Source organism: Capricornis sumatraensis, chromosome 20 (assembly GCF_032405125.1).
Source record: "Capricornis sumatraensis isolate serow.1 chromosome 20, serow.2, whole genome shotgun sequence".
NCBI classification, from domain to species: Eukaryota; Metazoa; Chordata; class Mammalia; order Artiodactyla; family Bovidae; genus Capricornis; species Capricornis sumatraensis.
Window position 1 is genome coordinate 55,611,246 of NC_091088.1, and position 24,928 is coordinate 55,636,173.

General features: G+C 45.4%; 1 protein-coding gene across 1 annotated transcript in view; it reads right to left on the minus strand.

Moving 5' to 3' along the window:
- Positions 1 to 90: 90 nt before the first annotated feature.
- LOC138096812 (cytochrome P450 2B6-like) overlaps positions 91 to 24,928 on the minus strand; it is a 32,356-nt gene continuing 7,518 nt past the window's right edge. Inside the window, 7 exon segments of the mRNA XM_068993073.1 lie at positions 91 to 149; positions 2,281 to 2,401; positions 8,169 to 8,267; positions 8,418 to 8,605; positions 10,171 to 10,309; positions 10,677 to 10,712; positions 10,714 to 10,875. Of these exon segments, the coding sequence (XP_068849174.1) occupies positions 91 to 149; positions 2,281 to 2,401; positions 8,169 to 8,267; positions 8,418 to 8,605; positions 10,171 to 10,309; positions 10,677 to 10,712; positions 10,714 to 10,875 (804 nt within the window).

The following is a 24,928-nucleotide window of genomic DNA, read 5'->3' on the forward strand; positions in this document are numbered from 1 at the left end:
TGTGGAGGCTGGGTACAGGGTGGTGGCACCACAAGGACAGCTCTCAGACAGTGTTATGGGTTTGTGGCATTGCATCATGAGGGACGGAGGTTAGCTGGCCAGCAGAAGTGGGGTGTCCTGTGCCCGCTGAGGATGGGCATCTGTGAAGACTGCGGTGTGGAGGAGGAGGTGGGGTCTGATGGGAGACCTAACTCCGTGTGGTCTGGGTTTGGAGGGTTGTATTTTTTTACATATATGATTTTATTTATTTATTTATTTTTGGCTGTTCTGGATCCGTTGCTGCACTTCTTTTCTCTAGTTGCAGCGAGCAGGGGCAAGGGTTGAGGGGCGGAGGTGGCAATGCAGGGGTCTTCTCACTGCGGTGTCCTCTCTTGTTGGGGAGCTTGGGTTCGAGGCATGCAGGCTTCAGTAGCAGTGATACGTGGGTTCAGTAGTCGCAGCTCCTGGGCTCTAGAACAGAGTCTCAATAGTGGTGGTGCACAGGCTTATCACTCCACCAAGGAGATTGTGGGATCTCCTGCATTGGGAGGCAGATTCTTTTACCACTGAGGGACCAGGGAAGCCCCAATGGGTTTCTTGACTCATTCATTTTTTCCCCATGGAAAATTTTATTTTATTTTACCTTATGTTATTTTGCCACACATCATGGCATGTGGGATTTTCCCCAGCCAGGGGTGTAACCCAGTCCCCTAGAGTGGAAGCATAGAATCTTAGCCACTGGATCACCATGGAAGCCCACTCAGCAAATATTTTAGATGCCTGTCATCTGTTACACACTTCTCTAGGTCTTGAGAGTAGAGTGATGACCAAGACAACAGGTTTTCCCTCAAGGAACAGGCGTGGAGATGTGAAAGAGAATTCTCACTTTTTCAAGGCTCTTTAGTGACCTGACAATAAACGGTTCACAACTAAGCTGGCAGGGATCATCACCTGCCCCAGAGATGTCAGGCTTCAGATTATTTGGGTGGCAGGGCATTAGGAGGGAAATATAGGCAAGGAGGTCAAACCAGTCAATCCTAAAGGAAATCAGTCCTGAATATTCTTTGGAAGGACTGATGCTGAAGCTAAAGCTCCAATACTCTGTCCACCTGATGCGAAGAACTAACTCACTGGAAAAGACCCTGATGATAAGAAAGATTGAAGGCAGGAGAAGGGGACAATACAGGATGAGATGGTTGGATGGCATCACCAACTCAATGGATATGAGTTTGAGTAAGCTCCGGGAGTTGATGATGGACAGGGAAGCTTGGCATGCTGCAGTCCATGGGGCCACAAAGAGTCAGACACGACTGAGTGACTGAACTGAACTGACAGGGACTCAAGATCGCTATATAGAGCTACACGGCTCAGGGGGCATGGGCTGATGGGGCCTTCATGGATGGAAGGAGGTGGGAGAGGCAGGAAGAGGAATAAGTGGGGGGTCCACTCTGTGTACCCCTATGGTCTACAGTGTCAATATACCACAAAATCACCACACTAAGTGAAAGAAACCAGACGTGAAAGACCACACATTTTATGATCTGCTTATATGAAATGTGCAAAATAGCAAATCCATGGAGATAGCAAGCATTTGGTGCTGTCAAGGGCTGAGTGCAAGGGCAAATGGGAATTGACTGCTAATGGGTACTGGGTCTTCTTCTGGGTGATGAAAATGTTTGGAACTAGATAGGGCTGGTGATGGCCAGGATTGTGAATGAACTAAATGCCGCCTCATTATACACTTTAAACTGGTTTGTTACCAGATGTGAACTTCATCTTCATTTTAAACTCTATCCTGGGGACAGAAAGGAGTTGTGTAAAGAGTTTGAGTTCAAGAGCCAGGGACCCAGAGTGTGAATCTCACTTCTCCACTCACTAGCCAGGTGACCTTGGACCAAGCTGGCCATTGCATGGCCTCTCTTTACTCATCTGTATGATGGGCATGATCACTTTATCCACTGCATGCGGCTACTGAAAGGACTCAAGTGAACTCATGGATGCACAGATCATGGAGCCCAAGGAGTTGAGAAAGGGAGGCTGTGGCTATTCTCAAGAGGGGAGAAGTCACTCAGGGTGAGCTGTAGCCTTGGAGACAGAAGTGAAGAGAGATCCTGAGCCAAGTTGCAGAAAGACAGAAGGAGGTGAAATGTAGATGGGATTTCGCCATGGAGGTGTCATCCATGAAGGGGAGGGATGCTGAATCACAGCACAGGCTCCTCAGAGGCAGGAAGACAGGGAGAGAGTCCAGCAGCCACTCTCTGCAGAGGTGGGAACACACATGACCCTGGTATCTTTGATCACCTTCCTTCCTTTGATGGTGCAGGAACTGGATCTTGTAGACTGGGGACACTCTGCCCACTCCACTCTCCTGGGGAGTCTGATCAATGTCCTCAGAGGTCATGGGACTGGCCACAGAGAAGTTCTGGAGGGTGATGGTGAAGAAGAGGAATAAGTCTGTGCAAACAATGCCTTCACTAGCACAGAACAGAAGTTCACAATGTGGGCACAGGATGCATGCATGTTCTTTGCCCTGTCACACCCCAAAGCCCAGACATCTCTGTCCATTGCCATAGATTTGTATGGGATTAGCCTTTAACTTCCAGTTACAGTAGACTGGTAGAGGACTCCCAAATCCTTTGAAAGAAGTTGCAAGTCACTGGGTGATGTACCTTGCTCATTTTTCCAGGACAGAGTTTGTAGCTTCTGTTCAATTTCTGAAGAGTTCTGCAGCCCCACAGAATATAACAAGATATTGCTGCTTGTGTGTGTGTGTGTGTGTGTGTGTGTGTGTGTGCCTGTGCATGCACACATATCTGCCTGCACATAGGTGTGTGTGCGTATTCTCTGTCATGTCCAGCTCTTCACAACTCCATGGACTGTAGCCCACTAAGCTCCTCTCTCCATGGGATTTTCCAGGCATGAATACCATTTCATTTCCAGGCATGAATATCATTAGAAAGTGGCAGGTTGCTGCCTGACTTCAGATTATACTACAAAGCTACAGTCATCAAGACAGTATGGTACTGGCACAAAGACAGAAATATAGATCAATGGAACAAAATAGAAAGCCCAGAGATAAATCCACGCACCTATGGACACCTTATCTTTGACAAAGGAGGCAAGAATATACAATGGAGAAAAGACAATCTCTTTAACAAGTGGTGCTGGGAAAACTGGTCAACCACTTGTAAAAGAATGAAACTAGAACACTTTCTAACACCATATACAAAAATAAATGTCTGGGAATGTTTAACAGGAGGATTCCTCGTGCTGTTTCTCACAAGTCCTTTGTGTCTTTTTAAGTGGAACAGCATGCTGCTCCCAGGAACGGGGGTCATTGTGTGAGACAGGCTTGAATCTCCTTTAGTAAACATTCTCTTTATGACAAAACTGCTTAGTCTTGATCCCCTTTCTTGAGATATGAATTGTCTCCTGACCTTGTGACCATCATCATTCCTTGTTCCCTTGGTAACGGTTACTGTACGTTTGGTTTTCTGATCTTTATAATTGACGAAAGAAACTTCTTGTACCACAGCCTTTATATACTCACAGAGAAATAATTAAAGCACCTTTGCTCCATCAGAGCTTGGGTCCCCATGTCTTTCTTTCTTTCTTTCTTTCTCTCTCTCTCTCTCTCTCTGACTCTCTTTGGCTGATTCCTTAGAACACAGAGACCTGTCTTGCTCACTCTCCTGCCCGGGCTTCTAAGACTCTCTCAAAAAGGTGCCCTGTGCCTTCACCACCCCACCCTCGAGAGGGTGCCTGGTGCCTTCGTGAGAGATGCAAGTCCTGTGTCAAGGACTTTATTGGTTTTCTGCATAAACCAGGGAGTCTCAGCCTCTTTCTCTCTTTCACTCTCTTATCGTCACCTCTGGACCACCAGGTCCCGGTCCATTAAAAGGACCCCAACAAATAAACTCATAATGGATTAAAGATCTAAACATAAGACCAGAAACTATAAAAGTCCTAGAGGAAAACACAGGCAAAACACTCTCTGACATAAATCACAGCAGGGTCCTCTATGACCCACCTCCCAGAGTAATGGAAATAAAAGCAAAAATAAACAAATGGGACCTAATTAAACTTAAAAGCTTTTGCACTACGAAGGAAACTATAAGCAAGGTGAAAAGACAGCCTTCAGAACGGGAGAAAATAATAGCAAATGAAGCAACTGACAAAGAATTAATCTCAAAAATATACAAGCAGCTCATGCAGCTCAATTCCACAAAAATAAACAACCCGATCAAAAAATGGGCCAAAGAACTAAACAGATATTTCTCCAAAGAAGACATACAGATGGCTAACAAGCACATGAAAAGATGCTCAACATTACTCATTATCAGAGAAATGCAAATTAAAATCACAATGAGGTACTATCTCACACCGGTCAGAATGGCTGCAATCCAAAACTCTACAAACAATAAATTCTGGAGAGGGTGTGGAGAAAAGGGAACCCTCTCACACTGTTGGTGGGAATGGAAACTAGTACAGCAACTATGGAGAACAGTGTGGAGGTTCCTTAAAAAACTGGAAATAGAACTGCCATATTACTCAGCGACCCACTGCTGGGCATACACACCAAGGAAACCAGAATTTAAAAAGATGTGTACCCCAGTGTTCATTGCAGCACTGTTTGTAATAGCCAGGACATGGAAGCAACCTAGATGTCCATCGGCAGATGAATGGATAAGAAAGCTGTGGCACATATATACAATGGAATATTACTCAGCTACTAAAAAGAGTGCATTTGAATCAGTTCTAATGAGGTAGATGAAACTGGAGCCTATTATACAGAGTGAGGTAAGTCAGAAAGAAAAACACCAATACAGCGTACTAATGCGCATATATGGAATTTAGAAAGATGGTAACGATGACCTTATATGTGAGACAACAAAAGAGACACAGATGTAAAAAACAGACTTTTGGACTCTGTGGGAGAAGGCGAGGGTGAGATGATTTGAGAGAATAACATTGAAACTTGTATGTTATCATATGTGAAACAGATCGCCAGTCCAGGTTCAATGCATGAGACAGGGTGCTCAAGGCTGGTGCACTGGGATGACCCTAAGGGATAGGATGGGGAGGGAGGTGGCAGGGGGGTTCAGGAAGGGGAACATAGGTACACCCATGGCTGATTCATGTCAATGTATGGCAAAAACCACTACAATATTGTAGAGTAATTAGCCTCCATAAAATAATTATTCTTTTAAAAAGAGAAAATGGCGGGTTGCATTTTCTACTCCAGGGGATCTTCCCAACCCAGGGATAAACCTGCATCCCTTGCATCTCCTGCATTTGCAGGCTGATTCTTTACCACTGTGCCACCTGGGAAGCCTCCACATATAGGCAGGTGCGTATTTCTGACTTGGCGTTTTTGATGCCTGTCATGCCTAACGTGTGAAGAACAGCACCTATCTTGCAGGGCTATTATGAAGGTAAAGAAGTTAGTGCTTGTTAAAATTTTTCAAGTTACACTTAACCCACATCTTCTAGGCACATTTACAGGTTAGGATACAAAAGCTTATGAATATTCGGAATGGAGCTCCCAGCTGATTCATCTCCAGTAACTGGTTCTGCAACCAGGCTCTCCCAAAACAGCCTGACTTCTGCTTCCTCCCAGTCGGTCCTCCCCATCCCTGGGGCTTTGCAACTGGACACCCTTTGGCTCTTTCTCTCTGCCCATGGCGATCTCCGCAGTATTTTTATATGGCTATACTTCCTGCCAGGCACTGTTCCTCTGTCTGTCTTCTCTTTTTCTCTTCCTTGTTCCTCTTCCTTGTCCTTGCGAATCTTGTTTAACTCCCTTTGTCTGTCTGTGCAGGTCTGATCCTCTCTGCAGTGCTCTCTCATTTTTCAGTATTCCTGTGTAGTTCCCTCTTCTCTCCGTCAGTGTTTCTTCATTGCTCCTTATATCACTTTCTCTTTTCCTCTCTCTGTCTTACTCTGTTTCCCTACCTTTTATTCCTCCTCCACCTTCCATCTTGGGATTCCCCTGTGGCTCAGCTGGTAAAGAATCTGCCTGCAATGCAGGAGACCTGGGTTCGATCCCTCGGTTGGAAAGATCCCCTGGAGAAGGGAAAGGCTACCCACTCCAGTATTCTGGCCTGGAGAATTCCATGGACTGGTCACAAAGAGTCAGACACGACTGAGCGACTTTCACTTTGCTTCACTTCACCCTCCACCTTCTTCTATTATCTCACATTCACTCTCTTTCTGCCATCATCTCTCCTGTCTTTCTCTGTGTTCCTCACCTCTTTGTCCTTATCTGTCTGTGTCTGTTTAGTTGCCACATCTGTCATTCTCTAAACTTCAGAAAGGACTCATGGCCTTTCTGAAGAAATTGGCCCTCAGCTCCCCCACCCCACGTGTCGCCTGACTGTCATGAAGATGAAATGAGGGAAGAGGCCATTGCATTGCAAGAAGCTAGGAGTCCCAGGTCACTGAAGTCACCTGTGCGATTCAAGATTAGGGACATGATGCTGGGGTCTACCTTTCTCCCCAAGAAGAAGGACTCTGGGCATTGGAATTTTCTCTGGATGGGGTCAAAGAGTGGAGAATGGGGAGAGAGAGAAGCCAGAGCAGGTCAAGATCCTCCAGACTTCCCCCCCCCCCCCCCCACAAATCCCCACCCCCGCCCCCTCCAGCCCCTCCCTGGCAGGCAGGACACATCCAGACTCCTCCCCGTGTCAAGGCCCCACCCGCTGAGCTCTTCACTGCTATCTTCTGGAGAAGGAAATGACAACCCACTCCAGTATTCTTGCCTGGAAAATTTCATGGACGGCCGGAGAAGACTGGTAGCCTATAGTCCATGGGGTCGCAGAGTTGGACACGACTTCTGTAACCGGGTCTTCCAGAGTTCTACTTTCTAAGATGAGCCATGCCATGTCCACCTGCAGGCTCTGCCCTCGCTTCTCCTTCTGAAGGAACACGTCTTCCGGTGGCTGGCTGATACTCCTCCATGATGTCATAGCTTAGAAGCCCCTGCTTCAGGTAAGCTTTTCTTCACCGACCCACCAGGGGGAGTAAGTATTTCCTATTTTATGTTCCCAAAGCCAGCTTTAGAGCACTTATCATAATTACGATTAATTATCTGAAAAAGAGTTGCCCTTGGGCTTTCCTAGTGGCTCACTGGTAAAGAGTCTGCCTGCCAGCACGGGAGACATGGGTTCCATCCTTGATGTGGGACAATCCCGCATGCCTCGGAGCAACGATGCCCATGCACCACAACTGCTGAGCCGGTGCTCCAGGGCCCAGGAGCCACAGCTACTGAGCCCACTGTGCTGCAACTGCTGAAGCCCATGCACTTTAGAGCCCATGGTCTGCAACAAGAGAAGCCACCACGATGAGAAACTCAAGTACTGCAGCTATCCCCTGCTCACTGCAACTGGAGAAAAGCCTGGCCATCAACAGAAGACCCAGCATGGCCAAAGAAAGAAAGAAAATTATTATTAAAAAAATGAAAAGTAAAAAAAAAAAAAAGTTGCCCTCTGAGCACGTACTTTAGCCAAGCAGTTTTAAGCATATTTCAAGCAGTCATTTAATTATGTTATTTTGTGACCGTGACTTATGCTCATCTTCCCTACTGGACTGTAAATTTCCTGGGGCAAAAACTGTGTTTCTATGTGACTTATCTGCTGCACTACCCTCAAACCCCAATAAAATATTTGGCATCAGCATAGTGCTCAACAGATATTTGATACCAATGTGTGTGGAGCTTCCCAAGTGGCTCAGTGATAAAGAATGTGCCTGCCCAATGTAGAAGAGACGCAGGTTCGATCCTTGTGTCCGGAAGATACCCTGGAGGAGAAAATGGCAACCCACCAATCAAGAGGTTAAAAATAATTGCCCAAGGTCTATCTTCCCAAGATGTGCCTTTGGATGTGATCTCACTTCTCCAGCCCCCTCTAGGCTTGTAGTGAAGATGAGATGGGTGAATACAGGTAAAGCAACTGGTGTAAGCTAACTGCCCCATGAACTAAGACCTCTGTTTGTCTCAAGGAGAACATGGCACCTGTACTCTGGAATGCAGGTCCAGCCTACTTTTATTGGCATCCTGAATGTGGTCAGGGGGACCACGTTGGTGGTTAAGACTCTACACTTTCAATGCAGGGAGCGCCAGTTCAATCCCTAGTCAGGGAACCAAGATCCCTTATGCCCCACAGAGTGGCCCAAAAATTTAAGAAACAAACACAAGCAAACAGAAAGTGGTCAGGGTTGAAGGCATCTGGTTTTTCAAAGTAACCCGGATCATGGAGAGCAGAGCTCAGGATGGGATAGACTGCTGTGCCCTGAGGGGAGTGTCACAAGATTAAAAGATACTTCCGTTTCCTCTCCAACCCACCCCCAGACATAATGAAACAAGAGTCAGTGATCCACCAAAAGAGTTGTCATAGGAGGCTCACACAAAGGAGATATGGGAGCCCAGTAAGCTGCTGTACCCTCGGGAGGATGTACCCTCGGAAAAGAGCGTCTTTAGTGACCATGTGGGACACGCAAATGGGGATGAGGTCCGCAAATCTCTGAATCTCATAGATGACTTCATCCGTGTGTGGCATTTGGGCTCTGTCATCCAGGGCTGGAGGGCGATATGAGCCAATCACCTGATCAATCTCCTTGTGGATTCTCTCTGCACAGAAGCGTGGGACCAATGAACGTTGTTTATAGAGACATTTCTCCAGGAACACTGCTTTCTATGTTGGAACACAGAACACTGGCCCATTCATTTCCAGGCCAATGAAACCAGAAAAACCTATAGGAGATTGTTAGATCATTGACACCCCTCTGAGTAACGAGCTTGTGGCAGGAGGCGAAGTGGGAAAACTGTAAGATTTCTCACCCGTTGATATCTAATGAATGTTATGGATACTCTCCCAACATGCACAGGCAAGCGTGCACACACATGTGCAGCCCAGTTTTGCTCAGAATTTCAGACTGAGAACTCAAGGTATGAACCTGTTGAAACTCCTCCTCTAAGAAGAACTAATATTTATCATGCGTTTATTATAGATGTGCCAATGTGCTAGGTCCTCAGGAATATAATAATAAAACAGATCAGTGAATTAACCCACAAACAATTGGAAAAATAAACGAATACATCAATCAGTCAAGCAGTGGGTCAGTTCATAAATGGAAAGACTGATGAATAGAAGGATGTTAATGAATGGATATATTTCCTTATCAAAGATCAATTAATTAGTCATTTATTAATTAATGATCCATAGACAAATAAATAAATGAACATGATTAACCAGTAAACCACATGAATGGTGGATGGTTAAATTTATGGAAGAATAAAGTGAATGAATTGTTTTAAAGGAATAAATAAGAGGAATAAGTGGGTGGTTAGATGGATTGAATAATAGATATATAAACAAAGGGTGAATAAAGGAGTCAATTACTAAGTACATAAATCAAAAGAAAGATTGGACGAAGGATGAATTGAAAAACTGGATGATGGAAGGATTAAGGTATGTTACCTAGTTTTAGAAAACTATGTGGATGAATGAATGAATAAAGGGACCAATGTATCAATGTATTCATTCAGTGAATAATTATTTTAAAAGGTCAACAGAGGAATCAATTTATCCAAATAAAGAATGGAAGTTCATGTCCTTAGATGAATCATAGATGAAAGAATCTGATGTTGAATTAGTTTAATTGATGAATGAAAGAATAGACAGATGGATAAATGGATGGGTCCATCCTTAAGTGATGGAGGAAAAGACATTGACAGCTTCTCTCTCTTTTTAGCCTTGCTGTTCTGCTTCCAGGATCTTAGTTCCTCTGCCAGGGATTGAACCTGGGGCCAAGACAGTGAAAGCACTGAGTCCTAACCACTGGACCACCAAGGAACTCCCCACATGGGCAGATTCTTCATTCATCCATCCACCAACTAGGCTGGCTTAGTTTTAGAGTCATTCAGAACCTACAGTGCTCCAGGACTTCCCTGGTAGTCCAGTAGTTAAGCCTTTGAGCTTCCAATGCAGGGGGCATGGGTTCAATCCCTGGTGGGGAAAATATGATTCTCTTGCTATAGGGTACGGCCAAAGATGGAAAGAAACCCTACAGTGCTCCTGGTATAAGAGGGGAGCACTGCCTTTCTGGTTCACAGAAGACCACTAGACCCATTTCTGCAGCCCCCAGAGGGGTCAGAACGCCCCTCCCCCAAGTGGCTGTCCCCCGTCTGCCCACCTGCAATGTGGAGGTATATGAGTATGAACAGGAATCCATAGCAGAGTGTGGTGCTGGTGGTCTCAGGGCCAGGGAAGAAGAGCGACAGAGCAGTGAAGATGAGGTTGCGCTCATGGCACTTGCTGTTGGGGTTGGACTCCTGGGTCCAGAAGCACAAGGTTCACGTCAGGAGAGACCGGGGCCCTGCTGCACATACATGTCTCTGGGTTCCTCCACCTCTTTCGGGGCCTCACGTCGTCTGGCCCTTTTTCCTTTCCTCTGTGCTCAACCACCTCTCTCCCGCCTCAGCCTTGCTTGGTTTCAATCCGTCTCTCCATCTCTTCGGTGTATTTGTCCCCCTTCCTCTCTCAGCTTCTTTCTGCCTCTGTAACTCTTCACCAGCTGCTAACGTTTTTCCCCTTCAGAATCTCCCCTCACCCGATTCTTCTACTCCTTTCTCCTCCCTTCTCACCCCGCGTCTTTTTTCTCCTCCCCTCCCGCCCCCCATTGCCTCTCCTGAATCCCACTGTATCCAAGCAGAGCACGTAGGAGCTGACGAAGTCTGGGAGGAGCAGGGTGGAAGTAGAGGGGCACATTGGGGTCCAGGGTTTCACGGGCCTTCTCTACACTGTGGTCGATGAAGGCGTTGACTTCCTGCAGGTTTTTGTAGACTTGACTGTGAGCGCCAGGAAGGAACTTCAAGAAGCCAGAGTAGAGCTTGAACCACTGCGAGAGAGAAGGGGCCATGAGGTCCTCCCGGGGCTGAGCTAGCAGCTCACAGGGAGGGCAGCCCTCCTGGCCCCCAGAACCTTCACAAGAGATCTCTGTCTCCCTCTGTCTCCCTCTCCATCTCTCTGTCTCTGTCTCCGTCTCTCTATGTCTGTGTTTCCCTCTGTGTCTTGGTGTCTCTGAGTCCCTCACTCACTGCTTGTGTCTCCTTTGATCTCTTATTCTCACATTTTTCTCTTTCTGCATCTTTCCCCCTCTCCTCATGTCTTTTTGTTGGTCTCTGCCCTGCCTCTCTTCCTCTCCTTTCCACCTCTCCTCATCTCCCTGTGTCTCCTTCTCATCCACCCTCTGCCCTGCCCCTCTCTCTGTCTCTTTCCACCTCTCGCATCTTCTTTGCTGTGTCGGATGTTGATAACATAATGGTTACACAGGATAAATTTGCTGACTACTTAAGACGATTTATGTATTTAAGAGCATATCTCTGTGTTTGGCTTACAGAGAAATATAATACCTAACTTGTCAACAAAAAAATGCAAAATTGTATAAAGTTTGAGGTAGAATTCCTCCTTCACCTGTCCTTCTAGAGATAACCATGGTTAACTGTTTGGCAGATCTCCTTCCAGACTTTTGATTCCCTGTGAGAGGAGAAAAATGAAACCCTGTGTTGGCCTTGTGCAAATACTCACCTGAACGTCCTTCCAGCTTTTCCGGATCTGACTGTCCGCTAGGAGGTCACGGGAATTTGTATTTGTGACATTCATTCATGTGACTCTGGCCCGCGCTCCCAGTTGAGAACAACAGCCAGTCAGACTTTCTCAAGTTTACCTTTTAGCTTAATGTACCACAGAGGTATTTCCAGGTTAGTTGAGAAAGAGAAGCTTTATTACTCTGTTTTATTTTTATTATTTCTTTATTTATTTTTCGTGGTGCTGGGTCTTCCATGCTGTGCGCCAACTTTTCTCTAGTTGCAGGAAGTTGGGGCTACTCTGGTTGTGGTGCTCAGGCTTCTCATTATGGTGGCTTCTCCTGTTGTGCAGCATGGGTTCCAGGAACTTGGCTTCAGTAGTTGCTTCTGGCACACCGCCTTCATTGCCCCAAGGCATAAGAATCTTCCCAGAACAGGGATCGAACCCATGTTTCCTGCATTGGCAGATGGATTCTAAACCAACGGACCACCAGGGAAGTCCCTATTATTCTGCCTTAAAAGAGGAGCATGTTGTTTTATAATCTGGGAGAAAATTTTGTATGGGATGTTAATTCCTTGACCATGGATTGAACCTCCACCCTGCAGTGGAAGCACAGAGTCTTAACCACTGGACCACCAGGGAAGTCCTCGGGAGAAATTTTTTTTTAAGACATCAGTTCAGTTCAGTTCAGTCACTCAGTCGAGTCCGACTCTCTGCGATCCCATGAATCGCAGCACACCAGGCCTCCCTGTCCATCACCAGCTCCCGGAGTTCACCCAAACTCATGTCCATTGAGTTGATGATGCCATCCAGCCATCTCATCCTCTGTCGTTCCCTTCTCCTCCTGCCCTCAATCCCTCCCAGCATCAAAGTCTTTTACAATGAGTCAACTCTTCTCAGGAGGTAGCCAAAGTACTGGAGTTTCAGCTTTAGCATCAGTCCTTCCAAAGAACACCCGGGACTGATCTCCTTTAGGATGGACTGGTTGGATCTCCTTGCAGTCCAAGGGACTCTCAAGAGTCTTCTCCAACACCACAGTTCAAAAGCATCAATTCTTCGGCACTCAGCTTTCTTCACAGTCCAACTCTCACATCCATACATGACCACTGGAAAAACCATAGCCTTGACTAGACGGACTTTTGTTGGCAAAGTGATGTCTCTGCTTTTGAAAATGCTCTCTAGGTTGGTCATAACTTTCCTTCCAAGGAGTAATCATCTTTTAGTTTCATGGCTGCAGTCACCATCTGCAGTGATTTTGGAGCCCCAAAAAATAAAGTCTGACACTGTTTCCACTGTTTCCCCATTTATTTCCCATGAAGTGTAAAGTGAAGTGAAGTCGCTCAGTCGTGTCTGACTCTTTGTGACCTACCAGGCTTCTCAGTCCATGGGATTTTCCAGGCAAGAGTACTGGAGTGGGTTGCCATTTCTTTCTCCAGGGGATCTTCCCAACCCAGGGATCGAACCCAGGTCTCCCTCATTGGAGGCAGACGCTTTACCCACTGAGCCACCCGGGAAGCCCCATGAAGTGTAGCACTTCCCAATTAAAAAAACCATTTATCTTGTATGAAGCTGAAAAACAGGGCACTGCTCTGGGGGTCCCTGTATGAAAGCTAGAAGTTCCTAAGCCTACTGGCTATTTTTTCCAAACAACTGGATTCCATGGCCTGAGGGTGGCGTGGCTGAATCTGGGTGATAGCTGCCCCTGCTTTATTAGTGGAAAAAGCAAACAAGCCCACCTTTGGACAGCCACTGGAAGTCCAGACCCCTCATCAAGTACAAGAGATTCTGGAAATTAAAGGCCACCATTTGTTAGCTGGAGGCCACCTTACTAAATACCAGGCTTTACTCCTTGACTTCCCAGATGTAACCTTCAAAACTTGCCACACCCTCAACCCGGCAACACTAACGCCTGCTCAGGCCCTAGAACTAACACATTCCTGCCTTGAAACTCTTGTCTGGGTTTATGCCTATGGATCTGATCTTACTGACCAGGCCATAGAAAAACCTGAGGAGGAATGGTTTACTTATGTCAGTAGTTGCCTTAAAGATAGAGTTGGGAGGGCAGGCCATGCTGTTATGAACCCTTATACTTTATAAAAGCAAAACCTTTATTAGTAATATTTCATCCCAAAGGGCTGAGCTAATAGCCCCAACTTGAGCCTTAACCTTAGGGGAAGGAAAGATTATAAATATATACAGAGACTCAAAATATACCTTCCTTGTCTTACATGCCCATGCAACTATCTGAAAAGAAAGAGGACTTTTATATGCAAAAAATTCCCCTGTAAAATATGGACCTGTGATTTTCCAGCTCATAGAAAGGGACCAAGAGCCAAAACTACTAGTAGTTATTTCCTGCTGTGGGCACCAAAATGAAAATTCACAAATTACCCAGGGGAGCAAAAAACAGGGCAGATCGGGAGGCAAAGAAAACAGCCACAGACCTGATGACCATTAAAGGTGTGTGTGTGTGTGTGTGTGTGTGTGTAGTTGCTGAGTCAAGTCCAACTCTTTGAGACCCCATGGACTGTAGCCTTCCAGGCTCCTCTATCCATGGGATTTCCCAGGCAAGCATACTGGAATGGTTGCCATATCCTTTTCCAGGGGATCTTCCCAACCCAGATATCAGTGGAAACAAACATGGAGAAAATTTGACAACAAGCTGCTAGGCTTCAGCAGACAAACAACCACCAATCCTGTTATTTAATATAGGATAGAAAATTAAAAACTGGTTCTCTGCTTTGGTATCTAGTATCCTATGAGGTTTAACAAACTTGCTGGCAGGAGGTTTTCATTTTCTTAAACCCTTTTTTTTCCCAGTCATACAGATTCATCCTACATATGTCTCACGCTCTGTTATCTACCCTACTGTGGTCAACCTATGACCAAGAATTTCTGGTCCAATAAGGACATCTGGGACCAATAGGTCCAGAACTTCCATTATAAAAATAGAGAAACATATTAAACTTGAATCTCGAGATTAACAAAAATATATACCAAAGCAGAGTGGCTTCTTGAAATGGGTGACATCGCCTCCCCATCTGGTCAACAGTTAAGGAAGCCCTTCCAACATTAATGCGGTTCCTTTCCTTTCTAGACCCTTCAAGGGTATTGTTGTTCTTCTCCTTTTCAGCCCCTGTTTGTTTAAAGGTTTGGTCAAGTTTGTGTCTTCTAGGCTCCAATAGTTGGAACTAAACCTCATGATGACTCAAGAAAATCAACCCATTCCAGCAGAGTGGTCCAGGTCCCTACAGGTCCTAGAATACTCAATGAGGGATTCTACACAGCTAGGGAAGCCTAGGGTCTCTCCAGCAGGAAGAAGTTTCAGAAGAGGAGACAGTCAATCCCTGACCCCTTAAGAACAACAGTTTAGAGTGTGCCAGGGGACATGAGGACGATCTGGGATCTGGGATGCTTCACCTCAGGGCTTGCACCTGGGTACACCTCTCTTCCAGCAACAAAATACAAACTATTTGTTGTTCAGTCACCAAGTATTCTTTGCAACCCCATGAACTGCACCACACCAGGTTTCCCTGTCTTTCACTATCTGGGAGTTTGCTCAAACTCATGTCCATTGAGTTAATGATACTATCTAACCACCTCATCCACTTACACCCCCTTCTCCTCTTGCCCTCAATCTTTCCCAGCATCAGGGTCTTTTCCAATGAGTTGGCTCTTCACATCAAGTGGCCAAAGTATTGGAGCTTCAACATCAGTCCTTCCAATGAATATTCAGGGTTGATTTCCCTTAGGATTGGGCTTCCATGATAGTTCAGTTGGTAAAGAATCCACCTGCAATGCAGGAGACCCCAGTTTGATTCTTGGGTCGGGAAGATCTGCTGGAAAAGGGATAGGCTACCCATTCCAGTATTCTTGGGTTCCCCTTGTGGCTCAGCCAGTAAAGAATCCCCTTCAATGCAGGAGACCTGGGTTCAATCTCTGGGTTGGGAAGATTCCCTGGAGAAGGGTAAGGCTACCCACTCCAGTATTCTGGGCTGGAGAATTCCATGGAATGTATAGTCCACGGGGTCACAAAGAGCTGGACACAACTGAGTGACTTTCACTTCACTCCCTTAGGATTGACTGGTTTGATCTCCCTGCTGTCCAAGGGACTCTCAAGAGTCTTCTCTAGTGCCAGAATTCAAAAGAATCAATTCTTCAGCCCTCAGCCTTCTTTATGATCCAACTCTCACCAGAGGGGTTGGCAAACCACCTAAACCAATCCTACAACCTAACCCCTGGACACACCCCTACCCTCACTCCATATAAGGAACAAGCTCGCCCCCCTTAGTCGGAAGTTCAGCAAGGGAACCTGTTACTTGTTCCCAGTCCCCCATATGCAGGAGGAGTCCCAGTAAAGCCTTGCTGGAAAAAAAAAAAAGGAAGACCATCTCCCTTCTATTACCCCAATAAAGAGTGAAACAAAAATGGGGCAGCGTGTACATGACTGTTCCTAGCAACTCTATTCACAATAGCCAAAATGTGGAAACAAACATCAATCCACTGATGAAGGAATACATAAAAGTGGTATTTCCACATAACACAATACTATTCAGCCATGAAGGAAATGAAGTACTGATACCTGCTAAAATGTGAACGAACCTTGAAAACATTAAGCTAAATGAAAAAGCCAAAACAATCCCTTCATGTATGATACCATTTATATGAAATTTCCAGAATTGATCAATTCATCTGAAAAATAAAAGCCAAAAACATAGTCGTGGTTGTCAGGGGTCAATTGGAGGAAAGAATGGGGACTGACATCTTAATGGCATGGAGTTTTTTATGAAAATGTTTCAGAATAGATAGAATTGATGGTTACACAACATTGTAACTAAATACCATTGAAGTGTATGCTTTAAAATTTTTATGGTTAATGTCAAGATATGTGAATTTACCTAAAAGAGAGAGAGAGAGCAAAGGGAGCACAGACAGCCATTGGCCAGAGAAAACAGAACTTTATTTTGGTCTGACCGGTTTTAAAGGATAAAATCAGAGAGGGGAGGGAGCTATTTTGAAGTCACAGGAAAACCGCACTGAGAGCTGAACTAGCCATTTCAGTTGAAGGAGATAGGAGGAGGGCAGGGGTGAGCAGAGTAAATGAGACAAGGAGGAGAGGCAGCGAACCTCGTGCTGCTGCTGCTGCTCTGGGTAAGCTTGGGTCTAAATCTTGTCCTCTTCTGGGGCTTCAGTTATCCAGACTGTGCTAGCGGGGTGGTAACACTAATATATTGCAGGTATTTCTTGATCCTGAAATATCCTCAGTCAACATTACAAGCCATCTGGGGATGAGTGGTGACTACAGCAGGCTGGATGATGGAGAGACCACAGAAGGGACTTTCCACAGGAGAGAGTGAACAGGGAGGAGTCAGGAGCCTGCATGCATTAATTCTTGACAGAGAGAAGGGCTGCATGCAAGGACTCAGAGGGGATCTGAGCCTCTTCTTGCCTTCCCCCTCCCCTATAGGGCAGGAAGCTGACCTGGAACACAGGGGGCAGTCTCCCCAGTGCCAGGAGCCAGCACGGGCCATCCCAGCCATGACAAAGTCATGTGGAAGAGACCTGATAAGCAAGGCTTCAGGACTCGAGGGGCTCCCTAGACCAGCTCGAGCATCTACCGCCAAACCAGAATCTGTCTGTCTTACTATTTTGTGCCTTTCTTAAAGGGATAGGCTACCCTCCATTCCGGTATTCTTGGGTTTCCCTTGTGGCTCAGCCAGTAAAGAATCCCCTGCAATGCAGGAGACCTGGGTTCAATCCCTGGGTTGGGAAGATCCCCTGGAGAAGGGAAAGGCAACCCACTCCAGTATTCTGGGCTGGAGAATTCCATGGAATGTATAGTCCAGCTCTCCTGACATTAACAGGGGGCTATCCCCGACCACCTTTCTCTGGAGAAAATCGACTTAGGGCTCTAGCTAATAAGTCTCCTGGACATGAGAGGAATATTTCAATCCAAACCCCCTCTGTTAGCATTCTAGCTTGCTTGGCAGGTTTATCCAGACTCTTGCAGCTACACATATGATTGTTCACAGCCTCCCAGCTGTGAGAGGCACAGGAAGCCTAAAACATAGAGCCTTTCAAAGAGTTAAAAACTATTAGAGTAGTGCTGGTGTAAGATTTCATTATTGGGCCAATGCTTGTTGCTAAGTTCCCATATCTCTTATTCACTGTGCACCTGGGAGTGCATTAGTTAACATAGTTGGAATGTAAGAAAAACAAGTGTAGCCTTGAAATTAACTACATCAGACCTTTGAGCTAATTGGTTCTTTCTTGTAACACACTGTACCTTTGCTCCGTGAGAAAAGTAACTCTGTTTAGCATTTTCTGAGGCTGACATAGATTAGAAATATAAAGAAAAAACACTTTGAGGGAAAATAAGTTTTCTGGTTGAGCAGCCTTCATCAAAAGAGGGTCATAAAATGTCCACAGGCCTCCAAGGCCAGAAGATAATGTACACAACATCATTTGTGGAAAAGGTATGCAGAAAAAATACTGGCTTCAATAAGGGCAAAACTGCTGGAGTGTTTGGGCTGATTCTGCATGACCTTGCATCTTTCATTTCCCTCTATGTGCAAGTCAAGGTATAAAAGTCCCTTTTGAAAATAAAATAACGGGCCTCGCTCACTGAAGCTTGGTCACCCCGTGTCTTTCTATCTTTTTTTCTTTCTCTCTCTTATTCTCTTTTTCAGGCTGATCCCTTGGAGCATAGACGCTCTCTGCATTCACTTATCTGCCTGGGTTTCTAAGACCTGAACAGGAAGGCGTTCTGCATCTTCACTCCCTCAGGAGACCAGGCGGGCACCTGCGCCCTCCGTGAACAGAGCAAGCTCCTTGTCTCGGGGCTTTATTGGCTTTCTGTGTAAACAGAGGAATATCAGCCTCTTTCTTTCCTCTATTTTCTTATCTACAACATTTTTTCTTTCAGTTCAGTTCAGTTCAATCGCTCAGTCATGTCCGACTCTTTGCAACCCCATGAATCGCAGCATACCAGGCCTCCCTGTCCATCACCAACTCCCGGAGTTCACTCAGATCACTCAGATCACTCAGATCACTCACGTCCATCGAGTCAGTGATGCCATCCAGCCATCTCATCCTCTGTCGTCCCCTTCTCCTCCTGCCCCCAATCTCTCCCAGCATCAAAGTCTTTTCCAATGAGTCAACACTTCGCATGAGGTGGCCAAAGTACTGGAGTTTCAGCTTTAGCATCAGTCCTTCCAAAGAAATCCCAGGGCTGATCACCTTCAGAATGGACTGGTTGGATCTCCTTGCAGTCCAAGGGACTCTCAAGAATCTTCTCCAACACCACAGTTCAAAAGCATTAATTCTTCGGCACTCAGCCTTCTTCACAGTCCAACTCTCACATCCATACATGACTACTGGAAAAACCATAGCCTTGACTAGACGGACCTTAGTTGGCAAAGTAATGTCTCTGCTTTTCAATATGCTATCTAGGTTGGTCATAACTTTTCTTCCAAAGAGCAAGCGTCTTTTAATTTCATGGCTGCAGTCACCATCTGCAGTGATTTTGGAGCCCAAAAAAATAAAGTCTGACACTGTTTCCACTGTTTCCCCATCTATTTCCCATGAAGTGATGGGAGCGGATGCCATGATATTCATTTTCTAAATGTCTCTCTCTAAATCATTTGCCAACGCAGTTTCTCCTGAGGGTTCTCCTGGATCCTGTGGGGGCTAGACCCCAGGACCCCAGCACCCCAGCCCATTCACCCTTGGTGTAAGGTCAATGTCCTCAGGGGCCTTGTGAGACCCTAAGGAGAAGTTCTGCAGCAAGGAGGTAAAGATGAGGAAGGGCTGGGAGCGAGCCAAACTCTCACCCAGACAGAGGCATTTTCCTGTGGGTGTAAGGGAGAGAGTGTCAATGAGGGGAGCCCTGCAGAGCAGTTGGTTGCCCCACCACGAAAATCTAAGGATATTTGCATGTTCATTTACATAGATTTACATGTCAAGTACTTCTGATTCTATGTTGGTGATGGTTAGTTCCTAAGTTCTGTCCAACTCTTCACAACCCTGCGGTCCTCTGTCCATGGAATTTTCCAGGGAAGAGTACTGGAGTGGGTTGCCATTTCCTCCTCCAGAGGACCTTCCCAGAGGGGTAGAGGGGAGCTGAAACCTCTGGCCTACCCTGGGGTAGGCGGGGACTTGGCTGATCAAATAATGACCTACTTCTGCTCAGTGGATACACAGTCCTTGACGCCTGTGAGATCCCTGGGTCCTGGGTCGGGAAGATCTGGAGAATGACATGGCAATCCACTCTGGTCTTCTTGCCGGGAGAATCCCATGGACAGAAGAGCCTTGCAGGCTGCAGTCCATAGGGTCTCAAGAGTCAGACATGACTTAGCGACTAAACCATTACTATCAAAGGTGGAGATTTGGCAAAGCATCAGAATCAAAATACAATTTTAGATTAATCCTAGTAGAATCCCAGTGGGATATTTTGGGACTTTGACAAAATAATTCTAAAATACACTCAAGAAAAATAAAATGTGTTACAAAAAAAAAAAAAAAAAAAGGAAGAGTAATGTCCCCTAGAAAACACTAAAATATATGTACAGGTATAATATTAATAATTCAAAGAATATTATATAGCTGAAAAAGACAGATTGGAAAATCAGTGTGAATATGGATTATTACCAAAAAAAAAAAAGAACCCCAAAACAGAAATAGACCTGAGGAGGATAACCACTTCAAATATGGTGAATTTCAAGTCAGTGGCTAAAACTGAATTATTTTATAAGTGATGAATACAGAAAAACTCTAGGAATGCATATTGAATCAGGATTAACCTAGGACTGAATATTCCTCACATTTCTGTGCCTTAAGTGTCTCATATATCTCACTCTAGTCTTGCTTATATTTTTAAATATGAAATCAGCTAACAAGAAACAAATTAAGGAGTTTTCTTTCTTTTTCTTCCTTTCTGTTCCCTTCCTTTCTTGTTACTTTTAGTTAAGTTACCTACCTATTATCTATTTACCTACCCACCACCTACCTTTGTGTGTGACCAAATATTAATAGAACCAGTAAAGGCCATCCTCTGTAGTACTAATAGGTCAGGTTTAGTGATGAATTATGGACGATTTTCACTTTTACTTCATACTTCATTTTTTGTATGAAAATGAGAGAAATGTCATTATTTAATCTTGAAAGGAAAGTTCTAAACGCCTTTCCCCATTCTTGCCACATGGCAGGTGCTCAGTACTGGATCCTTGGTTTGTCTGTTCTCTGTGTGCAAGTATGTTTCTCTGCCTCTCACTTTATCTCCATCACTGACTGAGTCTCTGTCTTCCTTCCCCATCATACCCCATCCCTATCCTTCCGCCTCACACTATTCTTATCTCTGAAGTTGTCTTGCTTTCTATTCCCTTTAGACTCCTCATCTTTTCCCAAACTGTTCACACAGGGCTTGGAGTTGGATCAAGAGAGAGAGTCACATACAGAGTGGGAGTGAGCAGACATTCCCACGGAGGAGAAAGAGCATGACTGACTTATGGAGAATGGAATGAAGACTTGTGGCTTCTTGAACTTGCCCTGCACATCCAGGAAGCAGCCAGGGTAGAAGGCATCTGGCTTCTCAAAGTGGCGTGGGTCATGGAGGGCAGAACTCAGGATGGAGTACACAGTAATGCCCTAAGAGGATGTCAAAGACAAATGGGCCATCAACAAAGAGTGGATGAATCCTCAGTAGATAAGGAGCTTCACCTACTGTGTGGCTCTACAGTTGCTGGCAGGAATGTTGAAACAATTCTGCCCTATTTGGTCAATAGTGTCCCATCCCTCCAGGTATCCTCACCAACCACCCTGATTCCTCCTCCCCAAGACCCCGGGTCTTCTTTATGATCCATCGACTGAAAGGCTCACATCTGACTCAACAGAGCCCTATAAGAAGCTGACTACAGGACTGGGGCCTGAATATAATCGGGTGGGTGCTGTTCATTGGGCAATTTGATACTGTTCATATCTACAGAGTATGGTTATATTTCAAAATGAAAGCCACACACACAAATTGCAAATTGTATTGGTATGGACATAAAGACCCAAGGGGAAGGTGACATGAACGCTGGGCACATAAATTGCACAGTAACAGATGCAGTAGGGCCCACTCATTGTGTTTATAGGTATATATAAACATATGGGCTCATATAAAGGAGAGAGTAGAACACAGATTATAAAACCAGTCAACTGTATAACAAGTTTCAATAAGTACATGGTACTTTTTTCAGCAAACGTAACATCTTGTAAAGGTAAAAAAAAAAAAGGGGGGGAGAGGACTTTTCTCTTTCTAAAATCTCCCTCCCTCCCACAAAAATCTGGAAATAAGAATTCTTCTTATAGTCACGAACCAGACATGAACCATAAGACTGGGGGTGGCCAGCACCTTCCAACCAATATTCTCTGGCCCTTCTGGTCTCACCTTTGGGAGATAATATCCCCAGAAGTGAGTGTCCCTGATGGCAGAGTGGGGTAGGCCAAGTGGGACAGAGTCACTGGATCTCCGAATCTCACGGATGACGGCATCTGTATAAGGCATATTTACCCGCTCTTCCAGTGCTGGGAGACAGGGTGCACCATTACTCTGTCGATTTGTGCCTGGACTTCCTCTGAGAATGGTTAGGGTGGGAGGTGGGTATGTCGATAAATATCCATACCAGTGGACTCAACCAAGTGACCTAAAAATGACCTGCAGCCTGATGGGAGGATCTTGTAAATTCTTTACTAAAGATGTTAGGCTACCATTCCTTCTTAATGAAAGCATCAAAAAGGAAGTTAGAAGCTTCTTTGAGGGAAGTCTTGTGTGGTGTTTCCACTCTAGTTACAACATGAGGATAACTTGGATAAAGATGGGTGGGTGGAAATTCATTCAACACTTCAGGATGTGTTTTTATTCTTTTCAGCTAAAAATGAGTTGCAGGTAAAACGGGTGTCATCTCTTTTTGTCCCACTCACATGCTATGTAATTTTATATATGTCATTCCCCACTCTGGCCTTAAATTCATTCTTGTGAAATAACATGTCTGACCAGGTGCGAGCATCTCCAAGTCTGATCTGCAGAACATTAACTTGAACGGAGGGGCTCTTTAATTAGTTGTAAATGGGCAATTTACAGACTAGTAAAAGGGCAATTTACAGACTGAAACAGACTGGCTCCAGATAGGAAAAGGAGTACATCAAGGCTGTATATTGTCACCCTGCTTATTTAACTTCTATGCAGAGTACATCATGAGAAATGCTGGACTGGAAGAAACAAGCTGAAATCAAGATTGCCGGGAGAAATATCAATAACCTCAGATATGCAGATGACACCATATTTATGGCAGAAAGTGAAGAGGAACTAAAAAGCCTTTTGATGAAAGTGAAAGTGAAGAGTGAAAAAGTTGGCTTAAAGCTCAACATTCAGAAAATGAAGATCATGGCATCTGGTCCCATCACTTCATAGGAAATAGATGGGGAAGCAGTGGAAATAGTATCAGACTTTATTTTTTTGGGCTCCAAAATCGCTGCAGATGGTGACTGCAGCCATGAAATTAAAAGATGCTACTCCTTGGAAGAAACGTTATGACCAACCTAGATAGCATATTGAAAAGCAGAGACATTACTTTGCCAACAAAGGTCCATCTAGTCAAGGCTATGGTTTTTCCAGTGGTCATGTATGGAGGTGAGAGTTGGACTGTGAAGAAAGCTGAGTGCCGAAGAATTGATGCTTTCGAACTGTGGTGTTGGAGAAGACTCTTGAGAGTCCCTTGGACTGCAAGGAGATCCAACCAATCCATTCTGAAGGTGATCAGCCCTGGGATTTCTTTGGAAGGAATGATGCTGAAGCTGAAACTCCAGTACTTTGGCCACCTCATGCGAAGAGTTGACTCATTGGAAAAGACTCTGATGCTGGGAGGGATTGGGGGTAGGAGGAGAAGGGGACAACAGACGATGAGATGGCTGGATGGCATCACTGACTTGATGGACGTGACTCTGAGTGAACTCTGGGAGTTGGTGATGAACAGAGAGGCCTGGCGTGCTGCAATTCATGAGGTCGCAAAGAGTCGGACATGACTGGGCGACTGAACTGAACTGAACTGAAATGGGCAATATACTTCAAAAAGTCAAGTTTTTTGTCAAACTCAAAAACCATGTACTTTCATAGACTGGCAAAATCCACTTCAAATGCTTTGTGCTTTTATTATAAGTCCCAATAGAAGTGATTTTTTATTTTTCAGACTACTCTGGACAAAAGTTATCTGTCTTAGCCCATCAGACAACCATCTTCCCGTACGGCCTCAGGAACACTCACCCCTCCATCGTCCCCACCTCCCATAAGCCCAGCTCACCTGAAGACATCAGGATTTTTAAGAAGGAGTAGAAACCCATAGCTGAGAGTGGCGCTGGAGGTCTCTGTGCCAGCAATGAGCAGTGAGAGCACCGTGTTAAGGAGATTTTTCTGGTGAAACTCACTCTCAGGATCTGAGCGCTCCGAGAGACAGTGATGAGCGCTTCCTAAGGTCTTGCCTTGCAAAGATTTCACTTTTTAGGGTCTTCCTCCCTCTGTACCAGCACCATGTTCCTCTGTGCCCGTCATTCTCTTTGCTGATCTGTTTTTCTCTAGCCAAGGCCTATAAGATACTAAAAGGGTGAGCTCTGGAGCCAAAGCTCTGGATTTCAAACTCAGGTCCTACCATGTATTAACTGTGTATCTTTGTGCAAGAAATAAAAATTCTATGTGCTTAGTTCATCATGTGCGTTGTCATGATATAATGTATAATAAGCTCAATGGGCTTCCCTAGTAACTCAGATGGTAAAAAATCTGCCTGCAATGCAGGAGACCCGGGTTTGACCCCTGGGTCAGGAAGATCCTCTGGAGAAGGAAATGGCAACGCACTCCAGTATTCTTGCCTGGAGAATTCCAATCTGAGGAGCCTGGCAGGCTACAGTCCATGGGATCACAAAGAGCTGGACACAACCGAAAGACTAACACTTTTACTTTCCAGCCCAATGAATGTAGAGTTTAAATTGCTGACATTGTTGTTCTTGTGTTGTTGCTTTCCTGTCTTTGGGTGTCGTTGCACTCCTGTTTGGCCCTTGCAGCTGACATTCCAGGGATGCGAATGAAGACATTTAACAACTGGTATGGCACTTGCCAAGCTTCCCTGGTAGCTCAGCTGGTAAAGAATCTGCCTGCAATGCAGGAGAGCCCACTTGGGTTCCTGGGTGGGGAAGATCCCCTGGAGAAGGGATAGGCTCCCCACTCCAGTATTCCTGGGCTTCCCTGGTGGCTCAGCTGGTAGAGAATCTGCCTGCGATGCTGGAGGCCTGGGTTGGGAAGATTCCCGCTGGAGGAGGGCATGGCAACCCACTCC